At 44.4% G+C, this 12,390-nt stretch overlaps 1 protein-coding gene across 1 annotated transcript in view; it reads left to right on the forward strand.

The window, feature by feature from the left end:
- Positions 1–4,708: 4,708 nt before the first annotated feature.
- Positions 4,709–12,390, forward strand: part of PCBD1 (pterin-4 alpha-carbinolamine dehydratase 1) — a 33,261-nt gene continuing 25,579 nt past the window's right edge. The window contains exon 1 of the mRNA XM_077257173.1: positions 4,709–4,925. Coding sequence (XP_077113288.1) covers positions 4,923–4,925 — 3 coding nt within the window. The 5' untranslated portion in view covers positions 4,709–4,922. The remainder of the gene's footprint in view (positions 4,926–12,390) is intronic.

The raw sequence follows: 12,390 nt of genomic DNA on the forward strand, positions 1-12,390 counted from the left end.
GCGAGGGTGTTCCTGATGGATTGAGAGAACAATAAATTATTACAACAACCGCTGTGTCTATTTCATTAAACTACTTTTAAATCATGTGTGTGTGTGTTTTTTAACCCTTTCCAACAATTGGATTAATAATGGATAGGTGTCATAATTGACGCCTCTCCATTATTAATCTGGCTTAATGTCACCTTCCAATAGCAAGGTGGCATTAACCCTTCATTACCCCATAGCCCACCGCTACAGGGAGTGGGAAGAGAGTGGCCAAGTGCCAGAATAGGCGCATCTTCCAGATGTGCCTTTTCTGGGGTGGCTGGGGGCAGATGTTTTTAGCCACGGGGGGCCAATAACCATGGACCCTCTCCTGGCTATTAATATCTGCCCTCAGTCACTGGCTTTACCATTCTGGCGGAGAAAATTGCGCGGGAGCCCACGCCAATTTTTTCCGCCATTTAACCCTTTATTTCAGCAGCTACAGCGCTGAAATTTTGCATACACACACTACTAACATTAGTAGTGTGGAATATGCAAAAAAAAATGGGGATATGAGATGGTTTACTGTATGTAAACCATGTCTCATATCCTGTCGGGTATGGGAAGGAGAAATGCAAAGCCGGCAATTGAATTACCGGCTTTTCACAGATATCGCGCTGAATGAAATATAAATACAGAATATATATATATGTGTCTCAATGACATATATATATATATATATATATATATATATATATATATATATATATATATACTGTATATATGTTTTCCCGAACATTTGAGCACATAAATCCATTAGATGTCGGTTTTGCAAGTTAGCGAGAAAATCTCGGCATACGGATGTCACACGGATGTCACACGGATCATTTGATGCGAGGAAATCGCATCCTCGCACTGCACACGGATCACTGTTTTTGAAACATTTGTGCGATTCTCGGCCGTGAAAAACGGACCGTTTTTTTATACGTTAAGTGTGTCCCCGGCCTTAGGTACCCACTAGTCCAGGAAAAAAAAATCTCTTAAATAGACCATGATTCCCGGGAGCTACATTCATTTGAATATGAACTGCCGAGGAGTGAACATCAAAATGGAAAAAAACGAGCTCAGAGCTGTCATCAAATACCTCTGCTTGAAAAAAATTACTACCAAAGACATACACAGTGACTTGGTGGAAACATTGGGGGACTCTTCTCCTCCATATTCCACAGTTGCACGCTGGGCCAAGGAATTTAAGCTGGGAAGAACATCGATGGAAGATGAACATCGTGAAGGACGCCCATCCACGTCCCTCAATGAAGAAAATGTGAAAAAAGTTGAAGAAGTTGTATTGGCAGATTGAAGTGTGACTATCAGGCATGTAGCTGAGGTCACAGGGATCTCATTTGGCAGTATTCAAAGAATCCTTGCAAAAGAATTGCATATGAGAAAGGTCTCCGCGCGTTGGGTGCCAAAAATGTTAACCGACGAGCAAAAGAAGAAACGAGTTGACATTTCAATAGCAAATCTTGAAAAGTTCCAAGCAGACAAGGAAAATTTTTTGTCACGTTTTTTGACCAAGGACGAGACCTGGATCCACCACTTTGATTCCGAAACTAAACAACAATCGATGACATGGAAACGAGCCTTCGAACCGACGCCAAAGAAATTCAAAGTGTCAAGCTCAGCAGGGAAGGTTATGGCGTCCGTTTTTTGGGGACGCTGAAGGAATTATTATGGTGGACTATTTGGAGAAGGGAGCCACTATTACGGGCTCCTACAACGCAGAACAAATAAGAAGATTGCAGGAGGCTATCAAGGAGAAAAGGCGTGGGAATCTGCGGGCTGGAGTGCTGTTTCACCAAGATAACACGCCGGCTCACAAAGCTGCAGTTGCCATGGCTACCATTCAAGAAGTGGGCTTTGAACTGGTGGAACAACCCCCCTATTCACGAGATCTAGCCCCCAGTGACTTCTTTCTCTTGCCTCGACTCAAGGAACACCTCCGGGGCAAGAAATTTGACGACAATAGCGACGTGATAACCGCTGTTGGGGATTTTTTTGAGGGTCAAGATCAAGAATTTTTTTCAAAGGGAATTCTAAGTTTAGAAAAGAGATGGACTAAATGTATAGACTTGCTAGGAGACTATGTAGAAAAATAAAAAAAAAATTTGACTATATTCATTGTGTTTAGTATTGATTATCATTACTTTTGGATCACCCCTCGTAGTATTGAGATTCACGCAAATTTATTTGCAGCATATTTACCGTAATTATATTGGGAAATTAGGCAAAGCCAACAAATTCGATTTTCACAAGATCTGCTCATCTCTAGTTTGCACCTATATTAAACAGATTTTATGATTTTAGATGTAAACATTAAAATTTCCATTCAATAAAAGAATATTAATTTTTCAAAATGGTTAGGAATTGTCATATAAATAATGCATATAAGAATGTTGATGAACAGATACTTAAAACTGGAAAAATGCTTTAGTCTTCTCCAATAAGTGCTAGCATTCAAAGCAGAAATAGGGTAGCATGGTGGTTAGTGCTGTAGCCTTGAACAGTAGAGGTCCTGGGTTCAAATCCCACCAAGAACAACATCTGCAAGAAGTATGTATGTGCTCCTCATGTTTGTGTGAAACATTACAAGGGGTTGTGCAGTAGCTGTCAACCCCTTTAGCTAAAAATCACCACTATTAGTCTCTGTTGCAGGCAGCATACAGTGAGCTGCGGCAAGAAAAACTAAAACTCCGAGCACTAAAAAATACTCGGAGGACCCCCGAGTGCTTGAGAAATCTCGAGTAACGAGCATATTTGCTCATCACTACTGAACAACACTCCTGTATATGGGAGAACCAGCTGAGATGACAATCAGCCAAAGCATCGTTCATCCAACAGCCATCTAAGGCCGGTTTCACACGTCAGTGGCTCCGGTACGTGAGGTGACAGTTTCCTCCCGTACCGGAGACACTGACACACGTAGACCCATAAAAATCAATGCATCTGTTCAGATGTCATTGATTTTTTGCGGACCGTGTCTCCGTGTGCCAAACACGGAGACATGTCAGTGTTCGTGGGAGCGCACGGATTACACGGACCCAATAGAGTCAATGGGTCCATGTAAAACACGGACCTCACACGGACATTCTCCGTCTGGGGTCCGTGTGCGTGCAGGAGACAGCGCTACAGTAAGCGCTGTCCCCCCCCCACATGGTGCTGAAGCCGCGATTCATATGTTCCCTGCAGCAGCGTTTGCTGCAGAGAAACTATGAATAATAGTGTTTAAAATAAAGATCTATGTGTCCGCCGCCCCCCCACCCCCTGTGCGCCCCCCCGCTGTTCTGAAAATACTCACCCGCTTCCCTCGTTGGCTGTCAATGCTTCCTGGTCTGACCGCGCCTCCTACTGTATGCGGTCACGTGGGGCCGATCATTTACAATCATGAATAGTCGGCTCCGCCCCTATGGGAGGTGGAGCCACATATTCATGACTGTAAATGATCGGCCCCACGTGACCGCATACACTAGAAGCCGCGGCCAGACCAGGAAGCAGCGAGGGAGGCGGGTAAGTATTTTCTGAACAGCGGGGGGGGGGGGCGCACAGGGGTTGGGGGGGCGGCGGACACATAGATCTTTATTTTAAACACTATTCTTCATATTTTCTCTGCAGCAAACACTGCTGCAGGGAACATATGAATCGCGGCTTCAGCGCGATGCAGGGTACCACATGCGTGGGTACCACACGCTCCGTGTGGTACCCACTCGCCATACGGGCAGCACACGTGTGCCGCACGTATGGCCTACGTGAGTTCCCAGGCACACGGACACGGATAACTCCGGTACCGATTTATTCCGGAATTATCTGGACGTGTGGGACAGCCCTAATGTGTATGGCCGGCTTTCATTCATCACACTTAGTATTGACATTACTACAGCTGCACAGGATTTTTTCCTTTTTTGGGAATTTAATAAGTTTGATCATGTTTCTATTAATGACTAAATTTATAAGGCTATGTGCACACGTTCAGGATTTCTTGCAGAAATTTCCTGAGCAAAACCGGACATTTTCTGCAAGAAATCCGCATGCGTTTTTTTCGGAGCTTCCCAATGCATTAAATAGCGGGAAAACCGCAAAAAAATCTGCAAAATTAATGAACATGCTGTGTTTTTTACCGCGATACCTTTTTTTCATGGAAAAAACGCATCGTGTGCACAAAAATTGTGGAATGCATTCTAAATGATGGGATGCATAATGTATGCGTTTTTATAGCGAAAAAAACGCAACGTGTGCACACTGCCTTACACTTTTAGACAAGAAGTTCAGCATTTTACCTCAGTATTTGTGAGCCAAAACCAGGACAAGAAGTTCAGCATTTTACCTCAGTATTTGTGAGCCAAAACCAGGACAAGAAGTTCAGCATTTTACCTCAGTATTTGTGAGCCAAAACCAGGAGTGGGCGATAAAACCGGAAGTGGCGACGTGTTTCTATTATACTTTTCCTTTGATTGTTCCACTCTTGTTTTTCGCTTACAAATACTGTGGTAAAAAACTCACCAAATACTGAATGTGTGAACGTGGTCTAACAAAGATTGTTCCCAATCCACTCAACTCAAGTGAAAGCTGTACACAGAGCAGTCTAGTGTGCCGCACCATCACATAAGCACTATAGTCCTGTATTCATGTAGCTCAGCAATCATTAACCAGGTCACTGATAAGCACTGCAGACAAGTGCAAGTCCTTTACACATAACATGGCCACCAACTCCATCCACAGAAAGCCCTGGTGCTGAATCACCCTGTGCATCAGAGCATTGAGTGAAGCTCAGCCCTGGTTGTTTGCAATGGGCGGATTCCTCGTCCACCCCCTCCTCCTGAACTCCCAGAATTAGAGGCAGAAGCTCCAGCAAGTGACAGACGCAGCGGCTCAGCCACCGGTTGATAATCCCTGGCGCAGACATGGTAAGGAGATGTTTTTGCTTTTATTGCCAAATTGCACTTTATATTAGCAAGGAGATTTTGATTCTTGGGCAGTTGCGTAAGGAGAGGAAGGGACACAAGTCACAGAGCATTAGTTAATGATCAGCTCACAGAGCATTGATGCAAGATAAGGCTGGCTACATAAACCTCACCTGACGTCTTCCTTTTCTGGTCTTGTTACATTGTTTTGCCAATCAGATTGGATGATGAATCTATTTTGTATGATTGTTTTGTTACTTGTATATGAATGATGAGAATACATATTGTGTCTTCTTGCAGTATAACTATACACTATGGCACGTTTGTCAAACTGTCTACCTACAAGTGCAAACAGCGGCTTAGGCTTTATGAAAGAATAACACTGATTTAATTCTGTAGATGAGTATAAGTAAATCATTTTCAGGTTACAATATTATAAAGGATCTGAAAAATTAAATTGAGGTGTGTACAAATGAGCATTAGTGATGAGCGAACATGCTCGGGTGCTAACCGACATGCTCGAATACTACGTTCAAGGGTTGTAGCTGTGGAACAGCCGCAAGGCATGCAGGCACACGGACACGAACATGCCAAAGTCACTCGATTAGCACCCGAGCATGCTCAGATAACACCTCATCCGTTCGCTCATCACTAGTGGCCATATTTAGTGGCTGGGGCTTTGTACAGTCTAGAGGGCAGTAATTGAGGCAAGTAAGATTTTCACAAGATTTTTAGGTAAAAAGATGAGATTCAGAGTCTACATGGAGCTCCAGCCTGAAACAAAACCAAAGGGCTAATTCAGATGTCCATTTTTCATGACCATGTTCTTTTCATGGATTTCACAGAACATGTAGCCATTATAGTCTATGGTGCCGTTGATATGTCCATGGATTTTTGGGGAATTAAGTCATTTGCAGAAAATCATGGGAACGGGTCCGTTTTTTTAAAATCAAAATCACCTATACAAGTCAATGGTTCAGTGCAAATCAGGGATAGCACATGGGTGACATCAGTGTGCTGTCCGTGAATAATTTTGCAATGGATCGGAGAAGCTTTGTAAGGGTATGTTTCCACTGACAGGATGGCCGGCGGTATCGCCGCAGCGGCGAAGCCGCTCGGCGCTAAGTCCCGCCCCCTTTCTGGGACGCGATCATGCCGGATGTGTTAACTCTTCACATCCGGGATGATCGCTCTCGCCCATAGGGCCCTGTGATATGCCTTGTGTGGACGCTGCGTCCCCGCAAGGTGTACGGACATGCTGCGATCTGAAAAGACGCGCAGCATGTCCGGAGTCGCAGGGCCGCCGCGTGCGGGTTTCCACGCATAGTGGAGACGGGATTTCATAAAATCCCCTCCACTATGCTGGAACATCTGGACGCTGCTTGTTTGACGCTGCAGCTCTGCGCAGCGTCAAACAAGCAGCGTTTCCTGACCGTGGAAACATACCCTAAGGGTATGTGTCCACGTTCAGGATTGCATCAGGATTTGGTCAGGATTTTACATCAGTATTTGTAAGCCAAAACCAGGAGTGGGTGATAAATGCAGAAGTGGAGCATATGTTTCTATTATACTTTTCCTCTAATTGTTCCACTCCTGGTTTTGGCTTACAAATACTGATGTAAAATCCTGACCAAATCCTGATGCAATCCTGAACGTGGACACATACCCTAATATATATTTTTTTGTCATCAGTAAAAATCACTGACAAAATACAGATGGTAAAAACTTGAAACGACTAAAACAATAATAATTTTATTTATACCGCCAACATGGTCTGCAGCACTTTATAATTAAAATGAAAATTTCTTGTAAGGCATGTGATCAGCATATGACTGTATCAATAAAAATACAAGAAAGCATCGAAAACAAAAGGTTTTTTTTTAAGGCATGATATGCCAACAAGTAATAAAAACCGCAGCATCAAAATAGCACAAAAAAAACACTCAAACGCAACGAAAAAAGCGCAAGCTACTTAAATGTTCCTAATAGGTTCAGAAATACTGCACCAAATACTCATCATCGTAATGTAGCCTCAAAGTGAGCCTGTCAGCTGATACAGCTTGTCTCATCCATGTATCAGATGTTTGGTTCACTTTAAACGGGAGGTAGTGGCTCAACATAAATTTCTGCTGTAACTCAACGTGACTATAGACATACAGTATCTTGACAATGTGCAATATGTACGCTGTTAGGATTCCTCTTGCTTCTCATCCACTTCATTATATGCACTAGTTGACACATGACTTTAAATAAACCGAAAAAAAAAATTGCAGATTGCATAGTTGTAGTAGCATGATCCTCCCATGAAAATGGAAATAAAGGAAACCCTGAAACGTCAGTGAAGTGTTGGTTACTACACACAGGTTACATTTTTATGTTTCCAGGTCAATCAAAATAAAAAAAACAGTCTGTACAAAAAAAAAAAAAGTGCAATGGACATGCATGTGACCGATAAAGCACAGAGTCGATCATGAGATGAGAACCAGTTTGCTCTGCATGGTTTAATTAACATTGCTCAATGCAAAACAGAAACAGAAGGAAAAAAATCTGGAAGTCATTGTAGAGACCATGATGGAAAAGAAAATCACATGTAGTTTGACTTTATAGCAGCAACATATAGGGCTCGCTCACGCAGGCGTATAACACAGCCTAGTGCTATGTGATGTTTTGTCGGCTAACACTCAGCCCAATGTTATACTATGGGGCCGTCCAGATCAGCACTTTTTTTTTTTCTCATGCTGATTCGAGATGACAAAATATTCTCAGCATGCTGCGGATGCATCCGATCATCAGACCACGTGCACCTATACAAGTCTTTGGGTGAGAGTGAAACATCAGACTGCACTCTGATGCCATCCACGTGCAGTTGATTACCGAGGACAGAAACAATGAAGAAAATAAGTTCTCAGTCTTCTCCACACCTGTGCTGCCATTCTCTCATGTGGGAGAATGGGATCACAGTAAGACGACACTCGGCTCACGCTGTGACTAGTGAAGATTGAATAGTGAAATATTCGGATTCGGGAAAATCGGCACAAATAATTTCTAATATCTGTGTATTCGTACCGCATAACGAATCCAATGCATTGGGAAATCCGAATATTTTTCTGCTGGACCCAACAAACTGATCTGGGGGCCTGAGAAAAAAGCTGAAATGGGTGGAAAAGAGCTAAAACTAAATGGGGACAGCATGGAGAAGATGCCTGCTTGCCTTTCTGACTTACATATGGTATCTGGGAATAATGTTGTCAGACTATTGCGCTGGTTTTATGGTTTTTTTAAAAGACCTACCAAACCAAAAAAAAATTTTAAAGGGGAAAAATGCTAAAAAAAATTATTTCCTTCATAATTACATGTAAATAATGCAAAATTAAAAAAAAAAAAATGAAACCTCCCCTTTAGCATATGTTCGCACAGAGCGTTTTGACTTCTTTTTTTACTTTAACATTTGTGAGGGCTCTCACTCCTACATTTGGGAGGACCCCCCTCATGCCAAATAGTTAGCAGTATAGTGTAATACATATTCCCCATCCCTTTACAATGCCAGCTAAAACATGCCCATTTGAATTTTGGGCTTTGATCGCCATCACCATCATGTCCACCGCCACGTCATTATGCGGCCCTAATTGACAGTTAGCAGAGTGCCAGCAGTTGCCGTGAAACCTGAGTATGATAAGGGCCCTCAGGTGACCCTGTATCATACATTTGGGAGAGCTCTCACTCCTACATTCAGGAGGACCCTCCCTCATGCCAAATAGCAAGATAGTGGAATACATATTCCCCATCCCTTTATGCCATTTCAAACATGCCCAACACCACCATGTTATTATGCGACCTTCACTTTGTTATTATGCGGCCACCAGGTGCTGTGAAACCTGCGTTTTGTAAGGTTCATGGTTCATTTTTGCCACCAGATCCCAATGGAACCACTGTCATAGCGGGTGAAGCTGCTGTAAGGTGAATATAATACAGGAGTTGGGTGAACCATAGCTCCCAACTGTCCCTCATTGTGCGGGACTGTCCCGGATTTGATGCTTTGCCCCGCAGTCCCGCACGGGACGCTCTGATCCCGCAGACAGCAGGAAAAGCAAACAGACACGCCCCCTTGTGTTAAGCCACGCCCCTGTGTTAAGCCAAGTCCTGGGTCACCTCCCGACTGACCAACCCAGGGGGGGGGAATATGAGCCATGCATTCAGGGGGGGGGAATATGAGCCATGCATTCGGGGGGAGGGAATATGGGCCATGCATTCAGCAGGGGGGGATATGAGCCATGCATACAGGGGGGGGGAATATGAGCCATGCATACAAGGGGGGATATGAGCCATGCATACAGGGGGGGGGGATATGAGCCATGCATACAGGAGGGGGAATATGAGCCATGCATACAGGAGGGGGGGATATGAGCCATGCATACAGGAGGGGGAATATGAGCCATGCATACAGGAGGGGGGGATATGAGCCATGTATATGGGAAGTGAGGGAGATGAGCCATGCATACAGGAGGGGGGTCATTATACAGTATTGAGCATCATGTGGGATCATTATACAGTATGGAGAACTGTGTGTGGCCATTATACAGTATTGAACATCATGTGTGGTCATTATACAGTATGGAGCATCATGTGCGGTCATTATACAGTATGGAGCATCATGTGTGGTTATTATACAGTATGGAGCATCATGTGCGGTCATTATACAATATGGAGCATCATGTGCGGTCATTATACAATACGGAGCATCATGTGCGGTCATTATACAGTATGGAGCATCATGTGCGGCCATTATACATTATGGAGCATCATGTGCGGCCATTATACAGTATGGAGCATCATGTGCGGTCAATATACAGTATGGAGCACTGTGTGGCCATTATACAGTATACTAACAATTTGTGAACAGACATATATGCTGAATAGGCACAACTGAACGCTGCGCTGAGACAACAAACTGGACGTGGTTGCTGACTGTTGTGTCTGTGCAACTGCAGGTTGTGGAAAGGAGGCCTCAGTGCTTCTTCCTGGACAGCAGAGTGGGAATGACGTGACACAGGGGTAGTGCCAGTGGTTTCACCGTCAGACACAGATTTTGTACCCAGGTGTTCCGCCCATCTACTGGGGTGCTGCATATATGAGGAGTATATTGCGCATGCTTACAAAGGTATTATGTGAAATTTCCCTTTAGAAAGGGATGTGTGGGTAAGATTTTAGAACTAGCAGCATATACAGTGGGTACGGAAAGTATTCCTACAACCTTACATTTTTCACTCATTGTTTCAGTGCAGCCTTCTGGTAAATTCAAAAAAGTTCATTTTTTTCATTAATGTACACTCTGCACCCCATCTTGACTGAAAAAACATAAGTGTAGTATTTTTTGCAAATTTATTAAAAAAGAAAAACTGAACTACCACATGGTCATAAGTATTCAGACCCTTTGCTCTGTATTGAGTAGAAGCACCCTTTTGAGCTTGTACAGCCATGAGTCTTCATGGGAATGATGCAACAAGCTTTTCACAACTGGACTTGGGGATCCTCTATCATTCTTCCTTGCAGATCCTCTCCAGCTCCGTCAGGTTGCATTGTGAACGTTGGTGGACGCCATTTTCAGGTCTCTCCAGAGACGTTCAATTGGGTTTAGGTTAGGGATCTGGCTGGGACAGTTAAGAATGGTCACAGAGTTGTTCTGAAGCCACTCTGTTATTTTAGCTGTGTGCTTAGGGTCATTGTCTTGTTGGAAGGTGAACCTTTGGCCAAGTCTGAGGTCCAGAGCACTCTAGAAGAGGTTTTTATCCAGGATGTCTCTGTACTTGGCCGCATTAATGTTTCGTTCAATGACAACCAGTCGTACTGTCCCTGCGGCAGAAAAACACACCCACACCATGTTTCACTGTTTAGATTGTATTGGGCAGATGATGAGCAGTGCCTGGTTTTCTCCACACATACTGCTTAGAATTATCACCAAAAAGGTCTATCTTCATCTCATCAGACCAGAGAATCTTATTTCTCATAGTCTGGGAGTCCTTCATATGTTTTTTAGCGGGCTTTCATATGTCTTGCACTGAGGAGAGGCTTCCGTCGGGCCACTCTGCCATAAAGGCCCGACTGGTGGAGGGCTGCAGTGATAGTTGACTTTGTGGAACTTTCTTCCATCTCCCTACTGCATCTCTGAAGCTCAGCCACAGTGATCTTGGGGTTATTCTTTACCTCTCTCACCAAGGCTCTATTCCCATGATTGCTCAGTTTGGCTGGATGGCCAGGTCTAGGAAGGCTTCTAGTCGTCCCAAACTTCTTCCAATTAAGGATTATGGAGGCCACAGTGCTCTTAGGAACCTTGAGTACTGCAGAAATTCTGTTGTAACTTTGGCCAGATCTGTGCCTTACACAGCCGCTTCGCCATGGCAGTGCTGGAGATTTCCCATCTGGGGAGTGATGGGGAGGCTAATTCCACTGAGGAGTAGGAGGAGATACAGGAAGTGTAATACAGGAGACTGAAACCCTGATAGAAGTTGGGCCCGCTATTCTTGGTGTGAATAAGATATGTGATGTCCCAGCCAAATGTGCCGTCACATGAACTTGTGTCTGTGGTTAGGTGGACATTCCCTGTAACTGCGTTGGCCAGAGCACGGCTGATATTGTGTGACATGTGCTTATATAATGCGGGGACGGCACACCGGGAAAAATAGTGTTGGCTGGAAATCGAGTACCATTTTGCTGCCACCGCCAAGAGGTTGCAGAAAGGCTCTGTTCCCACGAGTCGAAACAGCAACATGTCCAGGGCTAGTAATCTGTCAATGTGGGTGTTTAGCGTTTAGGCCTGTGGGTGGCTGGATATTTCTGCTTTCTAGTGAATGTCTGGGGCAGGGACAGCTGAACGCTGCTCTGGGACAAAAAGAGTGGACGTGGTTGCTGACTGTTGTGTGTGTGCAACCGCTTGTTGTGGGCAGGAGGCATCAGTGCCTGCTTCATGGACAGCAGATTGGGAAGGCCATAACACAGGGGAAGGGGCAGTGGTTTCACCCTAAGACACAGATTTGAAACCCAGGCGTTCCACACACCTACTGGGGTGCTTGGCTGCCATGTGCTTTTGCATGCTGGTGTTGCTCAGGTTGGCAGTATTCTTGCCTCTTCTTAACTTGGTTTGGCAGATACTGCAAATTACAGTTGTTTTATCTGAAGGACTTTCAGAAGAAAACTGCCATACAGGGAAACAATGCATTCTTGGCCTGTTATCTAGCCGAGTGGGGGGGGGGACGACTGTGAAACAGTTTACCGAGTTCTACCTCTGAGCAAACCACTACCTCTTCTTGCCTGTTTTCGTGCTACCGATCCATCCCTCTCTGCACTGCTATGCTCGCTAGGTGTGACACCGTGCCAGGTTGGATCAGTGGCCTCATCATTGACCACGTTGGCTTCTAATTTCTCAATCTTATCCTCCTTCTGAGCTGCAATTTGAGGCTGACCTGATGGCAAC

The sequence above is a fragment of the Ranitomeya variabilis genome, chromosome 4 (assembly GCF_051348905.1).
Source record: "Ranitomeya variabilis isolate aRanVar5 chromosome 4, aRanVar5.hap1, whole genome shotgun sequence".
Taxonomy (NCBI): Eukaryota; Metazoa; Chordata; class Amphibia; order Anura; family Dendrobatidae; genus Ranitomeya; species Ranitomeya variabilis.